Genomic DNA, 25,898 nt, shown 5'->3' on the forward strand with positions numbered 1-25,898 from the left:
TTATTAATAATTAATAAAGAGTTGTTATTATTTGCCATATTTCATAAAATAAAGTAAAAGTTTAAAACTGTAAAAGCTATGTATATTTCTCAACTCTTGTATTATTCTCTCTACATATAGTCCTTTCCTCTCCAGCCACCGCCACAATTACATCCTCGCGAAACGTGCAGCAGACTCGACGACCGGCACTGTTTCTCACAAGACATGTTCTCTCTCTACGCGAGCCAAGTGCCAAGTGCGTAATTCATGTGCAGGCGAATTCACGAAGGCCGTTTTGCGGTAAAAGAGCCGCGCGTTCCATCACGGATGACGGTACGGGCTTAAGGCGGAGATCGCGGTCGCGATACGTGAGGGATTTAATTGCCGGCTCGACGAACTCGAGTGGCTCGAGCGCGCGAGAGCGTATTAGCCCTTCTCCGCCACCTAATTTCAATTATTATCCCATTCGTTATCGCCACTCGGAAACGCCTCTTTTCAGCTCTCAGCTCCGGGACGAGCGAATAAATCGCGCACGCCGACCGTTTACTGCCGATTTATCCGACGCGGTCTCCTGCTTTCTCTCTCTCCCCGCTCATGACGAACTCGCGCTCGTAAACGCTATCGCTAATGTCGCTCTTATTGATCGATATGGTCTACCGCATTCTATAAAGGCCGTCAACGAACCTGTCATTTTCCGCGATTTAGGGCCAAAAGCGACAAATGACTCAGCGAACACATTTAGGCGATTGATAGATTACCCCTAATGATTAGGGAGGGATTAAAATGTGTTTCGATATGTTTTATAAAGATAAAAATATAAGCAAAGAAGTAAAAGAGCTTTTCAAAAAAATGTCTTTATATCTTTGAACAAATTTTCTTCCAAGATTATGTTTTTTATATTTGCATTTTAATATAATTGTGATAAGAAACACACATATTTTTTTCCTATTTTCTCAATTGTTTTACAAACAGATTTAAATATTGTATATATATATATATATATATATATATATATATATGTGTGTACTTTTTTGTTTATAATTTTGCCTCTGCATCGAGGGGCCTTGCACATTAATTATCGTACAGGGTCCCATGATATCGAGAACCGGTACTGTAGTTAATATTTCACGCGCATATTTGTAGTTGTAAAAACCGATAAATTTTGATAATTTCTCGTCGTTAATTTTAATAATTATCGCATTCGTTATTGCACCTGATACCAGTCCTTTTCAATTTTACCGAACAAACAAATAAATTATGCGCCATTCTTGTATCCGCTTGAAAATTTGGTATATTGCAGATCGTAATTAGTTCATTAACACAAATTTATTGCCTTCATTAATTATATCATAACGCGCGCATATTACTTCCGGTTTACTAGCATTTTCAATTGGCGCACCCATGTAATATATACACAAAATAGAAAAGATAAGCAATATAAATATTGATGAAAATAAAATTGAACACGGATACTGCAATAATAATCGCAATGATTGTAATACAATAATTATCATAGAATTGTATTTCCTTTATTATCGCAAAGTATTGTTTATTTATTTGTTCGAGTTTAATTTCGAATTTTCAATATTCAATCGCTCTTTTGCATTAAAAATTATTTGCGTCTTGATATTGAAACAACCGATATTTTTCTTCGTTTCTCTCGTATTCGATATCTTTAGTTGAAAGAAATGGCGCGAGTTCCGGGACAGCCTATACGTCGAAGATCAGAAGGAAGAAGAACAAATTGCGCAACTTTCCTTAAGCTATAGGGGAAGGGACAAAGGCGAAGGGACAAAACGAATGAGTGAAGAAGGGCAGGTGAAAAGGGAGACAAGGCGTGAAAAAAAAAAAGATTCTTCGCGGAATGAGGAGACGCGATTTTTCGCTCGACGCGACTTATTTGTCCCGGCTGGTTTTTTCCCTTGTGTCATTTCTTATTACATCCCCGTATTGCTGGAAACTTTACGCTTGTCCTGTTCACCATGGTGCAGCGGCAGTTTTATACTTGGCTTCTTACCAGGTCTATCTTTATGGTTTTCCGTACCCCATGCAAGTTATTACATCAAAGACTTGAGACAGAGAGAGATATAAGCGCGAGGAGATTTAGGAACCAGACGAGAGGGAGTGTATTAAACCGTTCCAAAAGTATATAAAAATATATATTATAAAGACATTATAATAATTCTGCAGTTTTTTTTATTATAAGCTTAAATTTTCTTTCTAAAAAGAAACAGTTAAAATCACGAAATACAAATGCAAATGTCAAAAATAAAAACTTGATGAAAATTGTCCGAATAATAATCTATCCAGTATTCAGATTAAAAAAAATTCACGTCATTGTAGAATCGATTACCCAAATTTTCATGAATTCCTTTGTACGTTTCAAATGTTCAACTTTATAATCCAATCCCCAACTGCAATTTGTTTTAATGCTCTATCGATTATTTAACGTAGACGATAAACATTTAACGCTCTAACTTGCACACACGAGAGAAATGTTAAAATTTTATTATACGAAAGAAAGTCAGTTAATCAGGATAATGTTGAAACTTTAAATGTCATAAACGAAATTAATGTCATAAAGAAATGTTTCCTACAATTGGATAAAAACGTAGATAGAGAAGAATGTTCGTAGAAAAAGCCCTTCGGTACCTCGGTTTATCTCGCTTAACGCCTTTTGCCGGCGCTATTTACACTTGCAGGGCCACGTTCTCCGCAGCCTAAAGGATGGAAAACTCGCTCTATCCCCCGTAGACTTACCGACCCGGATTGGCGGCGTCGCGTCGCCCGTGGGGGCGAAAAATATTAAAAACGATAAAGAACTCTCGGCTGCGCCGAGATGTTTCTTCGCGCGCTTCCCCGGAGATAGATCGTTGTCGTGCGAGCATCGTTTTATCGCTCTGTGCACGGAAATCGGTGCCCTTCGTGTGCACGCGTAGGTATAAGCTAGGGCCAATGGCAAAGCGAAGAAGTCGAGGGTTATAAATTTTTTGTAATGAAAACTGCACTCTTCTCGCACGCGTGATTTACGCGTTAATAGAACACGCGTGTATGTATGTACAGGATTTTCTGAAATTATCGCTGCTTCTTTATACATAGTTAGACGAGTTTCTCGATTATCTTGAAGTAAATATTCGTTAAATGAGAAGTAACTTTTGAATGATGAATCATTGAAAATAGAGGAATTTTGGGAAACTTTATTAAAGCATGAGAAATAGTAGTTTTTTTAAAATTATTATAATTTCAAGTAGACGCTGATAAATCTTATTTTTAATTTTTTTTAATTATAATATTCATTATCAAAGACTAGAAAGTTGTGATGAAAAATGGCATAAATTAAAAAAAATTAATTTATACGAGTTGTTTGTTAAAATATTTATTATCGAAAATTAAAAGAAGTTGCAAAAGAATGGAAAAACCGCGTTTGTATATAGATGACGATCGGATGACTTGCTGTAATCTCATCTTACATTCACATCTACCGCAAGATTTTCATCAAACTTCAGAGAACGGCGTATTCCCTGATGAATACGGTGACCATTTTTCTTCAGAAAAAGTTTAATTAGACGTCGCCTTTTTCAGAACTGCTAATTTTCAATATTAAACATTTTGTAACTAATTCTTTCCTTCTCGTCCGCGGGGGACAGACATTGTCTTGTCGTGTTACTCGTGCAAGTTTTGCAAATGTTGCCGCGATGTTTAAGACGTTTCTTCCTTCCTTCCTTCCTTCCTTCCTTCCTTTCTGTTATCAAACTATTGTATGGCAAGGACTTTTAGTGCCGCCGTTCCTCGAGAAAACCCTCGAGGCTGTTAAAGGTCCCTTCTTTGAATACCGGGTGTCTTTCCGTGACCCTCGACAATTTTGCTCTCCTGTCACGTCAAGCCGCAAGTTCTCCCTTGAGGGACAGCTACTTTTATTCGATCAGTCGAGGATTTTTTAGTTCTCATCTTGTTGCTCGCCGTCCGGTCGCTCACCTATCTTCGCCTTTTCATCGTACTTCCCATAAGTAAACGAATTTTACTCCGAAGGGTACTCAAAGGAACGTCCGTGTTGGGAAAAGCGCAAGGACGAAATTTAATTCGCCGGCAACGTGCGAGAGGCAGGGTGGAATCTTAAGGATCGTCTGAAGTTTCGCAAGGGCGTTCGGATTAACCCGGCTCAAAGGTAGAGAGCGATATGAACATCAAAAAAATTGAAGCAGAGTTGAAAGCGAAAAATACGATAAGAAAAGATTTTGTCGGAATATTGAACGTATAATGAAGAATTCTTTTTTTTATATCTACAATGATATGAATTAGAAGGAACTCGAGTTTTTTTTAGAATCTTTTTTATTCGTTTAATAAGAATCAATAAGATTTTATCACAAACTCTCTAACAATAGATTGGCAAAAAATAAGAATCTAAATATAATCTAAAGGAAATTTTTATTTTATATTATTCGCATATCTGTATTACATTAAAAACTCTGACTTTTCTTCTTATTATATAACTCAGTTTGATATATCGATTCGCGAGACAACACGTGTTTTATAAATGATAAAAATTTTACATCTGCCGCAAGAAAAAAAGATAGACTAGCTCTTTTGAATTAGCTGCGTTTCCTAGAGTGAAAGAGCAAGAGGTAGGGAACATAAGGAGCTCTAATGAACGATGGAGAAAATTGAAGTGAAGCGACCACAGAAGGGGGGTCCGGGATGAGTAAGTAGCATTCTCACGACCCGAGACGCACCCTTCGCAAACGAGGATTCGGGAAGGGACAAAATCTTGGGCGAATTCAGCTCGAGTCGTTCAAATTAACGGCGTGTTGGCGGTGAATTAAGTTTCTTCGGTTTCGCTCGACGTTTCTCTGATTTCCGTATCCTCCTTACAACAACTGGCGTAACTTAGCACTTCGTTGCGAGAGTAAGAGAGAGTTTGTAATTTCTGCCGTAATATTAACCAATGAAATTAAATGTTGATGAGAAAGCGTGCCGATGGGTGGAAAATAAAATCGCTAATTTAAATGCTTGAACAAAGATTTCTGGCTGAGCTTGAAAATCATTTCTCTTTTTTAAACTTATATAATATATATATATATATATATATATATATAAAAATTTAGAATAAAATTTTAATATTAAAAATTATTAAAAAATATATATTTTCTTACAAATAAAATAAGAATATATAAATGATGAACACAGGCCTAATAAAATATATATTCTTATAGAAATATTATTTCTAGGAATAATAAAGATCTAATGAAAATGTTTACAGCAACATTTTCTGAAAATATATATGACTTTAATCTATAATAAATGAATCACGTGAGAAAATTATAATTGTAAAGTTTCAATTAATGATTTCCTAGTAATTTTAACTGTGTAAATATCTGTTGAGAAAAAGATGTTTTTCACGCACTTTGAATTCTTAAAACTTGTATCAGATCACCAAAGTATGGTCGCTAAAGAGAAGTTGCAAGTCTCGGTAGTTTTTTAAAAATCTTTGGCAACTCATCCCCGTGGAGTTAACGAGAGACTCGTACGATCTCTCGTTTGACATATGACGGAAACGTGAATGGCGTCGCGAGCGGAAAACAGCACCTCGAAACTGCCAAAGAAATTTATTGTTGCCCGCCTCTCTCCTCGAAGCTGTATTTAATAAGATTATTGAAGAATAAGAAAACTTTCTTTTATATACGTTCGAAAACTTAGCTCATGAGTTTTAGAAATTGGAAGAAATCGCTCACTTTGTTCGCATCTTGATCTTCGGAAAATTTATATGAAAGTGTATAAGCAGCTCTTGATTAACAAATATAAGGCATTCTTGAAAAGTCCTTTTTTACGGATATTTATGGATAGAATGAATTTTTAAAATATTTAGATATTTAAATACAGATCCTCGTAACGGTTACTGCGATTTTTAAGGCACGATAATCTGACAAAAAAGTCGTGAACAGAAATTCATCAATTTCTAATCGGCGACAAATTTCTTGATAAATTTTTGTTTATGGCTTTTTTTGTCAGATTGTCATAAGTGCTTTAAAATTTGTGGCGACCTGTATAGAAATGAAATTCGCTAAACAAATTTTTCGTGTACATACATGTTATATAATTTTATCATAGAAACTAAATTTCTATCTTACAAAATTGTAATACGATTTTTATTTTTTATGATTAATTATTCCATTCTCTTTTTGGTTTTTTATTTTGCCATTTTTTTCTTGCTTAAATCAAAGTGAAATTATAGATATAAATCATAGAATACATAAAGTATGAATACATAATGAAAATTATAATTTTTACGTTTTTATATGCTCGTTAAAATTACATAAGCCATTAATTCTTAGAAAATAATATCTTGATTGCCAATAATTTTGCGAATCATTCAAAAATGCTCGGAAAATGATTTTCTTCAGCTGTGGGAAAACATTCGGTGAAAGTTCACGGTTAAAGTTATACCAAAAGAGAGGAGATTTGCTCGTAGGGAAACTTCTTAAGGAGATCGCCGGCATTTCTTTCTTAACTTTTTGATTTCTCAACCGTTTTCTTCCGTCAAATAAATATTTGTGTTCATTTCTGATGTGAAAATAAACTATATGACTTTTTTAATATTTTTACTAAAAGAAGAGATTTAAAAATTTTCTAAAGTTTAAATAGCCGTTTTAAAATCAAGTAATTTACAAATTACACAAAATGAAAATTTCTTGGAAAAGAAATTCACTCAATCTGTCTTCGATTGCGAATAGATCTTTTACTGCCACGTTTCTTTCTCTTTCTCTCTCTCTTTTCAAATTCATATATTTCATTGATTTTATATTTATCCCTTATATTCGTTCTAAATTGTTTCTCGTTGTGTTTTACTCTGTCAACACATGCTCTTCGATTTTTCCTTTCGACTATAAAAAGCCCTCACTTTTCGGTAACAAGCGCCAAGCCAGACAAGCTGGATACGATTAAAGTTGTTTTTTCGAAGAGGCCGAAAGAAGCCGTTTATTGTCGTTTGTCGTCGTGCTGCCGCAAAAAAGGAAATAAGAGGAGGCTGAAAGAGAAAGAGAAGGAAACGAGACCCTGAAGCGACTTAAAACTCTTGTCCAGACAAGAAAAAAGGAGTTGGAAAAATACGAAATACGATTCCGCCACTTTTACGGACAATCCGCTCGTAAAATTCCGACCAAATTCGATTTGAAAGTTTCCACGATCTCATTTGTATTCTTTTATTCAGTGAATCGCCCGTTCGCGCCACCGTATAGCTACATGGTCAACGAGCTGAATAATCTGACAGTACATCATGAACAGTAGTGATAACGACGATAGCATGACGGGAATGATTTGTTTAAGCCGATAGAGCCAACTGTTTCTCTACGAGACCCAAATTTAATATTGCATTGTAATATATTTTTATCTTCATATAGTTTTCCTGTGTGATTTAGCTGATATAAAGTTATCTTTTCTTCATAGAATTTTTGAAGAATTTTTTTAAAAAATAAGTTGAAGGTTTAAATATATGAAAAAAAAAAAAAAAAAAAAAAAAAACAGCATAAGAAATATTCGATTTTAAAGATTAATAAAATATGAACGTGTAATTATTAAGAAAAATTTAATAATATACAAATTATATACGAGTACAGTTTTGAAACTAATAAAACGATCCATCTAAGTAAGTTTAACAAGAATTTTAACATGTTTCTGATATTTCTTCGGCCAGCAGTCAATATTAACGGGATCGTTATGTCTTTTAGTAAAGCGTAATGAAGATTGCTTCTGCGAACGCAGTTTGAATAATCGAGACTACGGTCGCTGCTGTTGCAATTCGAGATTGACGCAACTCGCGAACGGGTAATTAATACGAACGGTAGTCCAATTATACGCTGGTACATTAATTCGGCGTAACGCTCGCGCCGACAAACCGGCGGCGAATCAATATTTTATTCGTAATTTGTCACTCGCTCGTTCTCGTAACACGTTCGCTATCTACATATATGTGCATATATATATATATATATACATATATATATGTGTATATGTATATGTATGTATGTGTGCGCGAATTTAACGACGGGACCGACCGCAGATGGGTGCGCGACACGCGATTACCATTCCGACAGGAATTAGTTGCGATAAATCAATCCGAAAGGCGCGAGATTTTTTTCCGGTGGATGCTATCGATCCACAATAGGATGTTGCGAAATAAACGAAACGAAAATTGTGAAGGAATCTCTTCGACACGATACCAGTTTCAAATTCTGCTCTTTTTCCATTTCTTTTTTCTTTTAAAATTCAACCAAATTTACACATTTACAATAAATCTATACTTTTAGATCTAACATCTTGTCACTTGCGTAAAATCTGTAGAATTTTCTTGTATCCTATGCCTGAATATAAATGGAAACCCCAATAATGAAAAAAGAAAAAGGGCATAAAAGCACTTTCGGGAAAAATTTAATTAAACTTTCAATTTAATTTTATGTGTGCGAAATATTTGTAGACAATTACGGCTTTGATAACAGTTGATGGAACAGCCTCAACGAATATATATAACATATCATATAACATGATACGAACTTATTATATGTATATCTATGAATTTTTTTTTGAAAACGTATTTTTTTCTGGACACATTAAGTAATGTATGTAACGTCAGCGTCAACATATCGTCAAATATTTTTATATGGAGCAATACATATTTTGATCGTCACAGAATCGAACTAGCGCCAGTATTTAAAGCTTATATAGGAATATATTTGACATTAAGGTGACATGACGTTAGTAATCACCAGCTTAACATGTTTCTAAGAGAGAGTTTTCTATATACAATTTCTATATTTCAATATAAAGACTTTTTTCATAATTATGATGACTTTCATTTGAAATAAGAGTGTAAAAATAGATGGAGGAGAAAAATAGATCTCTTATTGACATTAGCAGCACAAAGCAGTGATTCCTATATCGAGGTCGCTCAATTAAGCCTTCTCTCTCGCGAGTGGCGGCTGTGTATAAAGGGTAAATCCGGCAGAATCTAATGCTAGAGCGTTCCCAAGGATAATTTATAGCTGGCCATTGTATTTTGAATGCCTCGCCCTGTACAACCGAGATAGAACACTAGGAATAGAAAGGGAAGAATAAAACAGAAGGACGCGAAAGAGACGCAACAGGACGAGAAACAGGAAAGAAAAGGAGGCAAGATCAACTATATAGTAGATAGTTCTCCTGACAGACTGGAGGATTGGAAGGGAAGCGGGGTTGAAAGAGAGAGTTGGGGCAGAGAATAGTGGCTGGCTAGATGGTTGACTTTGACTACTGGCAGTATTTTGCGTATTTTTCCTATTCAATTGTTCTTTACTGCCTTTCCCATCTTTCTATCTTACTTTGTTTTACGCGAATATACACAGACGTACATACGTACTTGCGTATCCACGTGCATTTTATCTTTCTCGTTTTCTTCAATCGATTCAACGATGACATTCGGGTGACAGCGATACAGGATATCCCTAAGACAATTGTCAATCGTATATAGTCACTTTGATGAATCTCAAGTTTAATTTTTCCTTAAGCGAGATTATTTTATATGTTGCATCCCTTTGTTGAAATGAAACTATGATGAATTAAAAAAGTTTTGAAATATATAACATATTCAAATATAGTCATCTCGGGCAAATAAAAATAACATAATTTCGGAATATATTTTTGAGTTGTGAACAATTGCAATACATAGTATGAAATGACAACAAATGTATAATTATATATACATATATATATCATACACAGAGAGAATTTTCTCTTAGAATTTACCCTGAAAATCATAGTAATCGTGAGACAATATGACATGGAAAGAATTGTATAAGAATTTCTTTGATTAATATTTATCACAATAAAAATAATAATATCTATCACAATAAAATATCAAATATGTTTGATTAATTTTACTATGCAGTTTATTAAATTAATCAAACATATTTTATATATATTTTATTGTAATAAATATTATTTTTATTGTGATAAATATTAATCAAAGAAATTCTCATAATGATTTTCAGGGTAAATTCTAAGATCGAGAAAATTCTCTCAGTGTATATATAGTATATTATATAATATTATATATATTATAAATAATTAGATTATTAAATATATATATTTATCTAATATTTAATAAATATATATTTAGATAAATATATATTATACAAATGTATATATACTATATAATATATAAATATTATAAATTATATTTATTTATATATACAATATGTATATATATATATATATATATATATCTGTAAATTTATTTATCATTAGTTGCGAAAAAAAAATGTCTCGCATTTGCAATAATATATGAAGCCGAAAGCAAGATTATATACAATTTAAACATCTTTTATAATCAGATTAAATGTCAATTAGGGTTGAAGGAGAAGAGAAAGAGAATAGAAATCAATGAGAGTAGGAAAAGTAAGAATCGAGCATCTTCACCGTAATTAAGAATGAGCACGACGTGCGGCATTTTTCGGAAGCGCGTAAACGCACATGTGGTGTTATGTCAGAGTCAGACACGTGGTAACCGCATCCCTCTATCTATCAATAATGGCAATACCGTGACGACTTCTCGAATTCGTAAATGTTCCGAAGAATGTTGATATGCAATCGAAGAATTATCTGCAGTTAACATTGGCGATACTTAAGCCGCACATAGTCAAATCTCCCTTCGCTCTTCAGGTATGAGAACTTAACCTCATTTTCTTTAAAGGTACGCGAAAAACGCAGACTGATTAAGTTTCGCAGGACACACGTTGAACAAATTGATTCGAACTCTTGAAGAAAGCATCGAGATTTAGGGGACCATGACTGAAACTCGCTCTGATTTTTCAGAAGATTCGTGATTTAATAATCGACAATAATTTCAAAGTTGTGAGATCGCGCAGGGCGACGATGTCTCGCGAGGAGACCGAGCTGTTTTATAAGGAGCACAGAGACAAGTTCTTTTACAATCGTCTCGTGACTTTTATGTGCAGCGGCCCGTCCGACATTCACATCCTGGCTGGCCACGATGCTGTCGCCAAGTGGCGACAGTTGATGGGCCCTACTAAGGTCTATCAAGCCCAATACAATGCACCGGACACTATCAGAGGCATGTTTGGTCTGTCAGATACTAGGAATGCAACACATGGATCTGGTAATAAACGTCATAATATCGAGAATGATGAGCTTTGTAAAAAACAACAACATATTATTTGCCACAGATTCAACAGAATCGGCCAAAAGAGAGATTGCAATATTCTTTAAAGACTTTGATACGAAGAAGTGGTATGACAACGAAGAGATATTTTATAATTTTGGAAGGTTGCATTTCGATCCAATATCCTTTGTGCATACTATCGACAAGAGTTACTTAGAAAAGCAGAATGAACATATTGAATAATAATCAGCATTGTTAATTTATTAAATAAAATATTTATTATTTTTATAATTGGAGACGCTTCTATCTACAGAATTATTAAACTCAGAGTACATGCAGTTTTGTAAGAAAATAGTTTGGTGAATCTTTCTCTCCGTTGTATAGCATATCTTCAAACTGCTGGACATAAACAGATCGGACTAATTAATTTTTCATACTCATGAAAAATATGTACAATTGTGATTCTCGCCATTTTCTAACAAGATATACAATTACATTCACTACATTGGACCCTTAAAACAGTAGATGGTGCATTGAAACATAGTTGGACAATCAATATCTAAAAATATGCATTGTGTTTTGATTGAATTATTCCAACTTATGCATTTATTTTCACGTAAACTTTGGGACGAGAGAACACTTTGATCCCCTCTTCTAGTTTATTCAATTGCTTCTCTATTTCAATCTTGCGCCTCTGTGCTCTTAAAGTATCTGTTTTTATAGGCATCATATTTAATTCATTGACATAATCTTGGTAATCTGCATCAGAGACATAATCAAAAATAGATTTAATTAATTAAATATAATTAATTTTTAAAAGAAATCCAATTTTGCTTCTAAAAATTAATTATATTTATATATAAAATTAAATATATATATAAATTATATATATATATAATATAAAATGTATTAAAATATATACATACTTTTCTTTAATAGTCGTAACGTCTCTTTACGTTCATGGTCAGGTATGGGCACATGTCCTTCTGGACAATCTGAATGCATTGCTTCCACCTTGGCTTTTTGCTCCTTTTCTTGTGCTTCTTTTCTCTCTCGAAGATATCTATTCAAAAAAATTGTTACAAGAAAAAAAGAATCTAGCAAATTATTTAAGTGTTTACTTATCTGATTTAAATTATAAGTTTTATCAAATTAATATATCTAGCTTCTCTTTCATATAAGTATTTACTCAGCACTATATTTACTCTAAAACTTATTTCTTATTAATAATAAATTTTATGTAAAAGAAATGGAAGAATTATCAGTCTCATAGTATGATTATATAAAGTAATTTTAAAAAATGTACTACAATGTAAAAAAAAAATAGTAATTGAGACATATGATAAGGATAATAGGAAAAATTCTTTTAAAATCATAGATAAAGGAAAAAAGTTACTTGCAATGTCGTACTTAGGAACAACACCCTTGCGATAATTCGGTGGTGGTACACCGTTGTTAAGCTGTGTCGCCAATTTAGTGGCAATGGACGTGCGTTCTTTATTCAATTTGATAAAATCGATTTCTTCTCTAGGTACCGGCGATACGAAATTTCGTAAATCGACATTTTGCGCGTCTTCAAGATTACTCATATCGCCTCTATCTGTAGGTGATTCAGATTGATTCCTTAAAATTCTCTCCTTTTGCTGATTTAAATCGCCATTATCCACTGTTTCATCGTGCTTTGTAACTTTCTTTGAGGGATATCTATGCAAAATAAATCAAATCAACAAAAAACTGAAAACAAATATCAAAAACTAATACTAAAATAATATAAGAATTAAATAAATAACAATTAGTAGATAATAAATTATAAGTATCGAGAATTACATTTTTTTTTACAACTCTTAATTTAACATTCATTATTTTACAATGCTTAAAATCTATAACACAATATATATATATTTACCGAATAACGCCTTCAGAATATATACTTTCCACTTGGTTTGTATCTAAAGTCTGAATCCCTTGATTTCTATATTTTACAGTACTCTGCGTATCATTTTCAGCTTTGGTTCGAACATCTGGTTCGGATGAAATCTTTGACAGTGGTTTCTCCTGACTCCTATTATACTTGCTAGTTTTCTTCTGTCTATCTGATATATTATTATTTATTCCCTGTCTAACAATCTTTTTAGCAGGAGCAGCATGCTTTTTATCCAGTTCAAGTATATTGTTCCTGATTTCAATTTGTACATCATCCTTTACTTTGTCAGTTGACGCTGAATTATTAGTTTTCAATTGAACATTATTTTTTGACACTGAGTCAGTATGATTGTTTTCATGGTTTTTTTTCTCTCGGAAACTGGTGACTACCCTTGCAGATACATTCTGATATTTGTCTGTGATTTTGTGATGATTGTGCAGTTGCAATTTTTGTAGCTCTTCTATCTCTTTGTTGGTTTGCAAGCATTGTTCCATTCGCCGCAGATTTTTCATATTTTCCTGAATGAAATTCTTCCTTCTAACTGGCTCTATATAAAATATACATTACACATTATTAATTATTTTTTATCTGCAATGCATTATTCGAAATCTATCAGTTAGTTTAATTAAATAGAATCTCTTCTTTTGAGCTTTTATACAATTATTTTGATCACAAATGATATGTAACATTACTTACTTGGATCGGGAAAAATGCCTTTCAATGTCGTTACTTTCATCTTTTTGACAATAATATTTGTCAATATTGTCACTCTGTCACATTTACAATTTGCACATTTCCAGAATAACAAAATTACATCCAATTGACGTCTCTCTACCGCATAATTTTCATTTCGTGCACGTTGTTCTTGCCGTTACCACATAAACAAATTTGTTTACATAGCTGCACCAAAACTGATAGCTGTTGTATAACCTGATCTGTCAGAGTGCCAGTCTTGCCAAATGTCGAGAGCTAAAACCATTCATGAAAAAACATATGTTAATTCATGAACGGCTTTATCGATGAATGGTCATATAAGATGCGTATTTTTCAGCTGCAGCTACATCTTTTTTTTATATACTTTTTACTAATTTATATAACAATACATAATAATAATAGTAATACTAATATATTGCAATAATACAATAATTTAACAAGAATAAGAGAAAAAGAGAAATGAGAAATATATAATTTAACAATATGTTATTTATAATAATTATTTAATTGAAAATAATAGTACGTATAAGATATCTTTTGAGAAACACACTGTCTGTAAAACGTTATAGTTTTAATATAAAATTTGAAGCAAAATTCCAAGAATCTTTTTCAATAGTAAAATTTGTTTGGAGCTAAATAACAAAAAAAAAAACTTTTCTTATACTTACAATTATTAGAAATAGATAGATAAAGTGTGAATTCACTAATCTTTTAAATATAATAAATATGAAAAAATTGACTGGATACTTTTAACTAATTATCTTCTTACCAAAACATCAATCTTGACAATACTTTAAACGTTAGATATTTTCAGTTATTTCCACACATTTTCTTTCGTTTTCTCTTTTCTCTTTCTATTAAATACACAAATGTATTTTGTTTTAAATACGAAAGATTTATTTATTAAGACGTTTATTTAAAAAAAAACGATCAGATGAATTGGATATATACATATATTGGATATTTATAGCAAACTAGAACTAATAATTATTGTTTTTTTTAATTAATGTTTTTGTATACTTTTGTATATTACATCAACATTTCTTTATTAAGTTTTTAGTGATATATCATTATGCTATTTATGAAACATAAATTAATATAATTATATTTGTTAAAAATATATATATATACATATACATATATGTATATGTATATGTTAATTTTGTATGTAAAAATTTTGTGTGCATGTAGTGATAAATAACAACTGTATAAATTATAATTGATCTAGTCAGCTTTTATATACAGATAATATATCTTTGCATTATTCCTGCATAACGGTGAACATAACGGTGCAGTAGGTCATCGATGCTTTTGTTAGCTGCAGAAAAGTTTTCTATTGCATTAGTATGAAGCACTCTAAAAATCTCATTATAATTAATAATATACGATCATTCTTACCGTAGCGAAATACTCTAAGGATGGCTCAAAAATCCCGCCAATATTTATGTTAACAGATTTGTTGCTCCTTTGCAACATAAAGAGTAACAGTTTTTGTGCGTGTAATGGTGCTATATACCATCGACTATTGTATCTATGAAATAATTATTACTTAATAAATAGTGAAGAATTATAATAGTAAAGGAGATATGCAGGATATATTGATTATAGGTATGAACAATCATGTGAACAATATTATAAAACAGTATCTCACGCGATGGAGTATACGTGATTGTTGTGATTTGTAATTTCTTGTCCAGCGTAGTTCACTACAAACAATACTGCAATGACTCCAAATGAATATATTAGGTGAATTGAAAATGCTTCTTTATTCTCGAGCGATGCATTCCGAAACATCTAAAACATCAGAAGAGATTTGTTATTATTTGTGATATGTACAAAAAACTTGCTCAATTTAGAATAATAATGTGTGTTACAAAAAAATTATAAGCGAAAAATACAAAAGAAAACAATTCACATATTGAGTTTATTTATTTATTTTTTTTCTTTTCAAATTATAATTTTGTAATTAGCACAATTTGATATTAGTATATTATCAGTTATTTTTATTGCTTTCTGATTGTATTATTGTCATCTACGATTTCTTTGATTTTATTTATATAATATTAAATGGTACAATACATCTCTATCTCAGAAATAAGAGTTTTAAGAACCCGAAAATACTTACTACAAAAATATTCAGGCTTAAACAAATTACAGAAATTAATCCCAGTAAGAAGTAAGTGCCTTTAAAGCTAGACGATAAAGATTCAGTAAACCTTTAAGAAAAATAGAATGTGATTATAATAATCATTATTTAATTGTTATTGTATACTAACTTTATAGCTTTGCGATGGATTTTGATGGCATCAATTATTTTTTTATAAATTATAGTCCGATTTTCTAGATGAATATTTTTGACGACATTAATCATCATTGCTTGTTCGATGCGATAACTATGAATAATTTTTTCTTCTATAAATATACAGGTTAACAAGAAAATAATACTTTTTTAAAAGTCTTTTTTATTTCTATTTTAGAATTAAAATTGAGGTTTCTGATATATTTATGGTACAGATGAACTAATTAGTAATTATTCATTTTTTTCAAAGTAATAATTTTTACTTTAGTTTCCATTAAAGATGGTCAAACTTAAAATTTAACATTTTTTTCGTATACAGAATAGTCATCAGAAGTCAATAAAATAATTTCTTTTATAAGTTTTCCTTTAAACTAATGCTTGATATCACACATATATCTTTATATGATTGTTGTGGCAAAATTTTTAACAATTGATTAAATTTTACTTTGAACTTATTGCACTTGCTCCATTTAAAAATGATATTAAAATTGTATTGACTTAAACTTTCTTTTTAAACTTTTGTAATGTGTAGTACGTTAATTGCAAATGCTAATTAAAAATTTTCAATTATTTCTCTTCTTTTTTCTGAAAGAAATTGTGATTTTTTTCACATTTAAAATAATTAAAGCTTTTTGGTACTATAAAAAATTGCCGTATTTTTGTTTAAAATGTGAAAATATATACGAAGGAATTTATTTACTTCATGATCATGCTGTATAATTTATACAAAATTGAAAGTATCAATACATTAAAAACAAACAAAAGATTTATTTGCAATTATATTTTAATAATTATTCTTAAATTTATTTTCTCACCTTGCAATTCGAAATAATCCACATGCACATACAATATATCCTATTTGCATTAGACCCCCCCCTATGAACGTAGTCACCCCTATACAAATTGCTACGTTTATATGGAGTAAAATTAAATAAAAATATTTTTCTTTATCCACAAAATACTCAGTCACGAATTGCACTGTCTGACGTTGAGACCCATTTTTATACAAAACAGTATTCTGTAGCCATATCAGCAGTAATATGACACCTAGACAGCAAATACCGAACGATACAACTAAAGGACAATTAAAGAGAATTAATTACATAAATTACTATATATATGTGCCGAAATATGCTGTTTATGCATGTTTCAAATTTTGATAATTTTTTTTATCACTTCAAAATTGATACTTTATAATCTTGTATTTTTTAATATTTTTACAAACTATTGATTGTAAAAATTTGTATAGTTTTATAGTGATAAATATTATTAATTAAATAAGTAAAAAATATGTACATATGTGTGTATGCGTATAAATACTTTCTGTAATGCAATTTCCAAAACTTTTTATTTTAGAAGTATGATAAAAATATGTAGGTTAAAATAGTTAATGAGATTAATTGAAATGTTTAATTTTTATTACGATTGTAATCTGTTTAATATTACGCTTAATAATTAACAAGAAATGTCTTACATATAATTGTAATATATTTGATTTTATTTCCATACTTTTCAATAATAGCAATTTCATTTTCATCTTTTAATCCGTTACAAATATTTTGAAGTTGCTCCAATAAACATTTTATCTATAATTATGGTAATAATAACGAATTGAAATATTGATTAGTATTTTGAATGAAGAAAAAATTAATTGTCATGTTGAAAAATTTATTTATCTTTTATTAATTTATTAATTTATTAATTTATTTAATCAGAAGATTTATTCGAACAAATACATTAAGAAGAGTCAACTTACATTATGAGTATTTATCCAAAACGAATTGTAGTAAATCATGTAAAGACTACCAATCATTACACCGGTAAAAACTTTGATGATAAACTCAAATGTGCATTTTGTAGTTATAAGCGGTATGATCTGCAATTAATCAGTTTTTTTGTAAAAGAAATTGAATTAAAAAATACATGTTCTTCTATTTTTAGTAGCAAATAATTTTTCTTTTATAATATGTATAAAATAATTCAATAAAATATTTTTAATTATCAGGGTATTACATTGTATCATTAATAATCTAATTATATTTAGAGTTTGCGTAAAAGCGCTTGCTACAACTGATAATATGTTTAGTGCATATTTTATAATAATATAATTAAAAATATGAGCGCATTTATCATAAAGCTTGTCAAAATGATAAAGAATAAGATTATTTGAAACCAAACAAATTTTGATTGCTAATAGGGCTATATATAAGTCACGTGCAGAAGATAAAGTATATAAAAAAATTTCGAAAAATCTTTATGTAACAGACAAAGAATTGTTATATGATACGATATATTATATAACTATACTTTTACATGACTAGAACAACACAAGCGCGCGCTACACGCGCGTCATTCTTCGATTTTATATTAAAAAGAATATTTTAAAAAAAATGATATAAAGTTTGTTTAAACTCGATTAATATTTTTTCACAGAAATCAGCTGATTAAAGCGTTAGTTTGCTAATTAAATTTTAAAATAATAATATGGTAAAAAAATTAAAATAGTAATATGTTGTAAATAATATGTTATAATATCTTATTCTTGATTAATTTTGTTTGACAGAAATTAGCTGATAAAAATATTAATCGAGTTTAAAGTATTATAACATATTATTTAAAACATTTTTATTTTAATTTTTATAACATTATTATTTTAAAAATTAATTAGCAAATTAACGCTTTAATCAGCTGATATGTGTCAAAAAATATTAATAAAGCGAAAATTTGCTTATTAAATATTCTAGCTTACATATTTATATTTATATTGTGTATGTTATAATTTGCTAATTAAATTTTAATTTTATTAATTTATACTATTTGCTAATTAAAGTTTAAAATAATAATATGATAAAAGTTATATAAAATAGTAATATGTTGTAAATAATATGTTATATAATACCTTATTCTCGATTAATATTTTTTCTTTCTAAAGCTATATCTTTTCGAACGAATCTCCTTCGAGTTTTAATTAATTATTAATATTAAGTCATGTATATAGTATCGCGCGCGCGTTATTAGAATGAAGTTGCCGATGTTTGTAGCCTCGGCCATTACCGAAACGCCGCGAGTATCAGGCAGTTGGAGCTGCGTCTCGCTGTGATTAATTAGTAAGCATAAGCGTTAGAAACGATTTCTAACCTTTGTATTGTAATATTTATCAATCGCATATCATAATTTCAACGTTAATATGTAGGCGTAATTGTTCGAAACGCATATTTCGCGAAAAATTCAATGCAAAATCTCTTGCCAACCTAACCTAACCCAACTTAATCTGTTGTCGCGCGCCGCGAATGTGTTGCGATCCGTGGATATATTTATCGTTAATTCTAGTTTACATATTTATATTGTGTATGTTATAATGCGAAATAATAAGATTATTCTAATATATGTATGTATTTTATTTGTTACAGGTAACATTGCGAGACACAGTGCGATTCACGCGTCGTGTCGGGAGTGCCGTGTAAAGTTTCGCGCGTCGGGAGTGCCGTGTAAAGTGTCGGGCGATCGTAATTATTCGTGTTTTCGCGAATATCGTTAGTGCTACGAAGGAGCAATGACGGTCAACCAAGAGAGGAGGAGGAGGCCCGTGGAGGCATCAGGCGACAGCGGGGCAACTGTGAGGTATGCAGAATAAAAACATTTTTTCTAAACTGCATTTATGAGATATTCGACACATATGTATAAACATAATTTGAATTATTTTGTTTTCAGATCAATGTACTATGTACTACAACTCCGCTATTGCACGTGATCGGTGAGTGAGAAATTGTTTATTTTGTAACATTTTTATAGCGTTAATGGGGGTATATAATATATATGTTGAAAATATTAAAATATGTTTTAATCTAATTTATAAACTTACATTCTGCAATCAAATAAACTGTCAACAGCAATCAATAATTTGATTGAAAAAGTTGTAAAATTAATTAATTATTTTTTTATTTGATTACTGGTTTGAAATAATCAGTTACTTTTCGTTATTTTTCTTCTATGGTAACATCAAAATAATAATAATAATCATATTAAATGTTTATAGTATACAGAATTTATAAGAATTTTGTTAATAACTAAATATATTATACATATATATTTAGATTATATATTATAAATAATTAAATTAAATTTAAATAATTAAATAATTAATTTAAATATACAATGGCCTAATTGACACATAATAATACAATTGAAAATATGGCATACCTGAAATATAATAAAACTTGCCAGAATACCCGTAAACAAGATTCGCTGAAATCGAACGAGTAGTGATTCATGATACGGCCATAAACCCATTGCGAGTAGAAGTATACGATTGATCCTAAAATACTGGTTGATGCATATTATTTCTCCATGAGAATCGAGATGTGTCAGACTAAAAAAATCAACACAATTTCAACTATATCCGTGTTTTCAAGTTCTCTCTTGAATATTGCATAATTTATTTCTTTCCTATCATAGATTGTAACGTAAATATTTTAATATAATCACATGACAACACAGTGCAAAATACCAGCAGAGATCACAAATAGTGAAAATATTTACAATTTTGCTTCTATAAGAATAACTTTTTTCTCTTTGCTTACACAGATAACGTTATAATTTAAGAAGTAAATTGGAATTATTATGATTTTAACGGGACGATTATATATTTTAAATTTAAAAAAATGTTTAATTGAAAATGAGAGATATAATTAATTGGAAATGAGAAAAACTGAACATTTATATTTTTAGTATTATTTGTGAAATCACACTTAGGTATCTATTTCTTATTTCAATTTTTTTACGAGACAGATATCACTTACTGCGGTTGATGAAATAAAAATTAATATATTATTATACTTGTTTAAAAATATATACGTTAATTCTGTATATTTGTATATTAATTCTGTACTTGTAAAATTAACTTTAGAGTATTAAATATATTCATTTTGTCCTATATCTTTTCAAAACACACATACCACATGATGTTTATATTTCATAATATAATATATATATCCATTATCGAAAAATAAATAAAAGTGATATTATGTTTTCTTGATTATCGAAATAATGCAACAATCAGGCAATGAAACGCTGTAACGTAAACTCTGTATTATTTGATTTATGCTAAATTTATTGGAGTCATCATTTACTACTTGAAATGGGGAAAACATTATGGTCGATTTTCGGTAGATATATATATATCTTCGCATTATTGCTGCATAGAATATATAACGGTGACATAAGACATTGATGCTTGTATTAGCTGTAATAATAAAGTAACTTTTATAATGCACTATGAAACATTTTAATTGAAAGTTATATGTATATATGTGTGTGTGTCGCAGTTTATGACATGCAATGATTTTTACCGTTGCAAAACACTCTAATGATATTACAAACAATCCGGCGATATTTAGGTTGAAATTTTGACTACCTCTTTGCAAAATGAAGAGAATCAGTCTTTGTGCATGTAATGGTGCTATATACCACCTACTGTTGTATCTATGAAATAATTACTAGATAAATAATGAAGAACTAATAATAAAGGAAATATATATAGAGTGTCTGATAATTAACTGACCAACCGAAAGATGGTGATAGATTGGGTCAAACACAAAAGAAAAGTCCTGTACCGCTAAATTCGCAATAATTATTGTATTATTAATTAAAATATCTAAGCGAATGAGCAGGTCGAAAACGGTAGGCCGGTACTCATTGCTCAGATATTTTAATTAATAACGCAATAATTATTGCGAATTTAACAAAATGGTACAGGACTTTTCTATTCAGTTTAATCCAATTTACCATCATCTTTCGGTTGATCAGTTAATTACCAGATACCCTATATAATTTTACATATGTACAATTACGTGAACTATATATAATTATATCTTACGCTGAGAAGTATACGTGATTGTTGTGATTTGTAATTTCTTGCCCGGCATAATTACCTACGAACATATATAAAAAGAGGGCAGACATACTTAACATATGTAATAAACATCCTTCCTTATTACCAAGTGATGCATTCCGAAAAATCTAAAACATGATTATGTGATTAACATATTTCATATGTTCATAAATTATTCACTATATAAGTATGCTATAACAAATTATAGACAAGAAGTACAAAAAGCAATTTCTATATTTATTATAAATTTCGTTTCCTAAAATTTTAGGATTTTAGGATAATTAGGACGATTTGGGGAGGGTATTCACATATCATCAATTTTTATTACATATATATTTTTATCTATACATTTTTTTAATTTAGGTTATTATTAGATGTTGTACGTTAGATGAGACTACTTAGAAGTAGGTTTTTATAAACAGTGTTTTTTACAAACACGAAAAGTAAAACACTTACTGCAAAAATATTCAGGCTCAAGGAAATTACACTAAATATTATTAACAATAAGATTGAGCCTTCAAAAGTAGATACGAAAATGTTGGTGATCCTTTAAAAGAAATATATTATTACTATAAGTGCTATACAATTATTATCGCATGCATACCAACTTCATAGCTTGGCGATGAATTTCGATGGCATCAATTATTTCCTTATAAATCATATCTTGATTTTTTATTTTAATATTTTCAAACATTTTGTTCAGCATTGCTTGCTCCATACGATAACTATGATTAATTTGTCTGTTGTAAAAACGTAGTTCTCCCAAAATTGTATTGACAAAAATTAAAATAAACAAACACAGATTTTATTTGCAGCCATACATTTCGTGTCTATTTTTAAATTTATATTTTCACACCTTGCTATTTTAAACATTCCACATATGTGTATGATGTATCCTAAGAGCATTGTACCTGTCGCTGCCAACGCAGTCGACCCAATACAAATAAATGCGTTTGTATGCAATAAAATTAAATAGAAATATTTTTTTTGATCGACAAAATATTCAGTCACTATTTGTATTGTTTGTTTCTGTAGTTGAGATGCATTTTTGTGCAAAACAGGATCAAGAATCTGTTGCCAAATTGCTAATAAATTGATAATAAATGCACCGAATATGGCGAGCGCTAAGAACATTTAAAAAGAAATAATTATACAAATTGTTTTTTTTTTATGTTCTGAAATATATTACTTATACAAAATTTACAAAAATTTCGCTGTTCAATCACTTTTCTGCTCTGATATTTTTGCAGAATATTCAAAATATGTATTTTTAGTACGATAACAATTAATATGTATGAACATGTTATACATATACATATATACAAATGCAGATAGGACATCTCCGTTTTGTATCTTTGATAAGTTCTTAAAGCGATCAAAAACGGAATAAAGATCACAGAGCGAACGTCCTGATCTCAGCGATATATAAAAACAGTACTAATATACTATACAGTTGCTGTGTGTCTTCCATATTGCTGAGGTCAGGACGTTCGCTCCTTGTTCTTTATCTCGTCTTCGATCGCTTTGAGGATTTATCAAAGATGTAAGACGGAAATGTGGATCAAAACACGTAAATGTTTTTGATTAAAAACAAGAACCGAAATGTTCAAATTAAATCAAGAACAATTTCTGCATCTAGCTCTTATTAATCCCTTTTCTTAATTTATACATATATCAAAGTCTTTTCGTGTTATTTTATATATATATAAATTTTATATTTTTTTTGTTTGTTTGTTTTGATAGTGAGGTGATAAATATATTTAAGAATCGAAATAATTAATCAGAAATATTTAAATATTTAATTTTTATCGCGACTGGAATCTGCTCAATTTCATGACTATTTTTCATGTATTTTTTATGTTTTTCATATATAGTAGTTAATAAAAAATGCTATCTTACATGTAAATATAGCTGTCCAACGTTTCGCGTTATTTCCATATTTTTTAATGATAGCAATTTCGTTTTCATCTTTTAGCTCATTACAGATATACTGTAATTGATCCAATAAATTTCTTACCTACCATCACAATAATCTTTCATACTGTTTTGAAAAAGTGGAAAAGCTTGCATGTATGAAAATTAAGTTATTAAAAATATTTATTTGTACAAATCGGTACAGAAAAACAGTTAACTTACATTATGAGTGTTAATCCAAAACATATTGTAATTAATTACGGAGAAAATAGAAAATATTGCAGTCGAAAGAACTTTAATGAGAAAGTCAACAGTGCATCTTGTGGTTATAAAAGCTGTGAGCTACATTTAAACATTTTAGTGAAAATCGTATATTAAGAAAAGATAACAATTCTTTACTTTAGTAATAGTAAAACAGTAATCTTCTTTGTAATATATAAAAATATATAATAACATAATGAAACTTTAACAATTAATATCTGTTACAATATATTTTATTATTAATAAAAAATAATTATATTTAAAAATTGCATCTAAAAGTAAGCGCTTGCTATAATTATTAATGACTGAGTATATAAGTGCATATTCTATAATAATATAAAATAATATTAAAAATACAGACGTACCTGGACTATAACAAAGCTAGTCAGAATAACAAAGAACAAGATTGCCTGAAGTCGAACGAATTTTGATTTCTGATAAGGCCATAAGCCGATTGCGAGTAGAAGGATCCGATTAAGATTAAAATGTTGAGTTTCGATGCAGATCATTATTCTGCGAGCATAGGGACGTCTGGAACTGTGGAAAAATATGATAAAGTCACATCTATTTCCCCTTTCTTCTTCTTCAAATTAAGTATTGTTGTACTTACTTCTTTTAAAATAAATTTATCATAAATTATCTAATTCAGGATAAATACAAAATTGCACATAATATTATGAAAACGATGCATTTGTAATTTAACAATTTTGTGAGAAAGAGCGTTTAATCTTTAATCGATTAATTTGCCAGGAAATTTAAGAAATATATATTTCATACATAGAAACGCATCAGGTACTCTTTCGATCGAAGTCGGCGCAAGCGCAATCGCTCTAATTTCACGTAACTCAGTTTCACATGTCTCATTCTTGTTCGTGCTCTCGTGGGAGAAGTTTGTCTTTCCAGAGAAGTACGGTCAATTTTTTACATGTGCTTGCAAATTATCTATAAAAGAAACTATTGCTGGTAAAATATGAGGTAACAGTAAATCATAATTCAGTGTTCTACATTTGTAACAAACTAGACTTATTAATTATTGCTTTTAATTAAAATATGCATGTTTTCATATCATATTACATCAACATTTTTGTTTATTAAATTTCTAATGATATATCATTGCTGTTTATGAAATATAAATTAATAATATATATTATAATAATTATATTCGTTCAAAAATATATATATACGTTAATTCCGTATGTAAACATTTTGTGTGCATGTGATAGTGATAAATTATAACTGTATAAATAATTGATTTGTAATCTAGTGATCATATCATTTATTGTTGTTCGTGAAACATAAATTGATATAATTATATTTCTTTAAAAATATATATACGTTAATTTCGTATATAAAGATTTTGTGTGCATTGGTAAATTATAACCGATTTGTATCTATGTATATAGCCAGCTTCTATGTACAGATAATGTATCTTCGCATTATTCCTGCATAGAAATACATAACGGTGAAGTAGGACATCGATGCTTGTGTTAGCTGCAAAAAATGTTTTATATTGCATTATTAATATTAAGCACTCTAAAAATTTTATTATAAAGAATAATATACGATTATTTTCTTACCGCAGCAAAATACTTAAGGATATCACAATCAATCCACCGACATTAAGATTAACAGATTTACTGCCTCTTTGCAACATAAAGAGCATCAGTTTTTGTGCATGTAATGGTGCTATATACCATCGACTGTTGTACCTATTAAATAATTATCACTTGATAAATAGTGAAGAACTTAGTAGTGAAGGAGATATGCAGGA

General features: G+C 29.9%; 4 protein-coding genes across 6 annotated transcripts; 1 reads left to right on the top strand and 3 right to left on the bottom strand.

Annotated features, from left to right (window-relative positions):
• The first annotated feature begins 10,483 nt into the window (after positions 1-10,483).
• Positions 10,484-11,371, top strand: LOC145943819 (nucleoside diphosphate kinase 6, mitochondrial). Of its 2 annotated transcripts, none has more exons than XM_083051664.1 (3): positions 10,484-10,665; positions 10,819-11,122; positions 11,190-11,371. In XM_083051664.1, exons 1-3 carry the CDS (start codon positions 10,588-10,590, stop codon positions 11,366-11,368), a joined length of 561 nt encoding a protein of 186 aa, XP_082907790.1. In that variant the 5' UTR covers positions 10,484-10,587; the 3' UTR covers positions 11,369-11,371. The 2 variants fall into 2 exon arrangements, with proteins under 2 accessions (XP_082907790.1, XP_082907791.1); XM_083051665.1 differs by having other exon boundaries at positions 10,822-11,122.
• A 13-nt stretch (positions 11,372-11,384) lies between these two features.
• Positions 11,385-13,990, bottom strand: LOC145943818 (uncharacterized). Of its 2 annotated transcripts, none has more exons than XM_083051661.1 (5): positions 13,746-13,988; positions 13,032-13,596; positions 12,536-12,829; positions 12,052-12,188; positions 11,385-11,884 (listed from the first exon to the last, which is right to left on the bottom strand). In XM_083051661.1, the coding sequence occupies exons 1-5, from the start codon at positions 13,783-13,785 to the stop codon at positions 11,724-11,726; spliced, it is 1,197 nt and encodes a 398-aa protein (XP_082907787.1). In that variant the 5' UTR covers positions 13,786-13,988; the 3' UTR covers positions 11,385-11,723. The 2 variants fall into 2 exon arrangements, with proteins under 2 accessions (XP_082907787.1, XP_082907789.1); XM_083051663.1 differs by having other exon boundaries at positions 11,745-11,884; positions 12,526-12,829; positions 13,746-13,990.
• Positions 13,991-14,960: 970 nt separating this feature from the next.
• LOC145944067 (uncharacterized) lies at positions 14,961-20,549 on the bottom strand. The gene is made up of 9 exons (XM_083052081.1): positions 20,263-20,549; positions 17,819-17,938; positions 17,537-17,648; positions 16,878-17,136; positions 16,040-16,156; positions 15,889-15,979; positions 15,415-15,557; positions 15,162-15,294; positions 14,961-15,081 (listed from the first exon to the last, which is right to left on the bottom strand). The coding sequence occupies exons 1-9, from the start codon at positions 20,350-20,352 to the stop codon at positions 15,025-15,027; spliced, it is 1,122 nt and encodes a 373-aa protein (XP_082908207.1). The 5' UTR covers positions 20,353-20,549; the 3' UTR covers positions 14,961-15,024.
• Positions 20,550-21,182: 633 nt separating this feature from the next.
• LOC145943642 (uncharacterized) lies at positions 21,183-24,654 on the bottom strand. Its single transcript, XM_083051322.1, has 9 exons — positions 24,493-24,654; positions 24,089-24,208; positions 23,852-23,969; positions 22,809-23,076; positions 22,561-22,677; positions 22,409-22,499; positions 21,938-22,080; positions 21,411-21,543; positions 21,183-21,304 (listed from the first exon to the last, which is right to left on the bottom strand). Exons 1-9 carry the CDS (start codon positions 24,634-24,636, stop codon positions 21,251-21,253), a joined length of 1,188 nt encoding a protein of 395 aa, XP_082907448.1. The 5' UTR covers positions 24,637-24,654; the 3' UTR covers positions 21,183-21,250.
• Positions 24,655-25,898: the final 1,244 nt, after the last annotated feature.

Source organism: Prenolepis imparis, unplaced genomic scaffold, assembly GCF_030444845.1.
Source record: "Prenolepis imparis isolate NDT839.2.m4 unplaced genomic scaffold, iyPreImpa1.0 SCAF_12, whole genome shotgun sequence".
Lineage (NCBI taxonomy): Eukaryota > Metazoa > Arthropoda > Insecta > Hymenoptera > Formicidae > Prenolepis > Prenolepis imparis.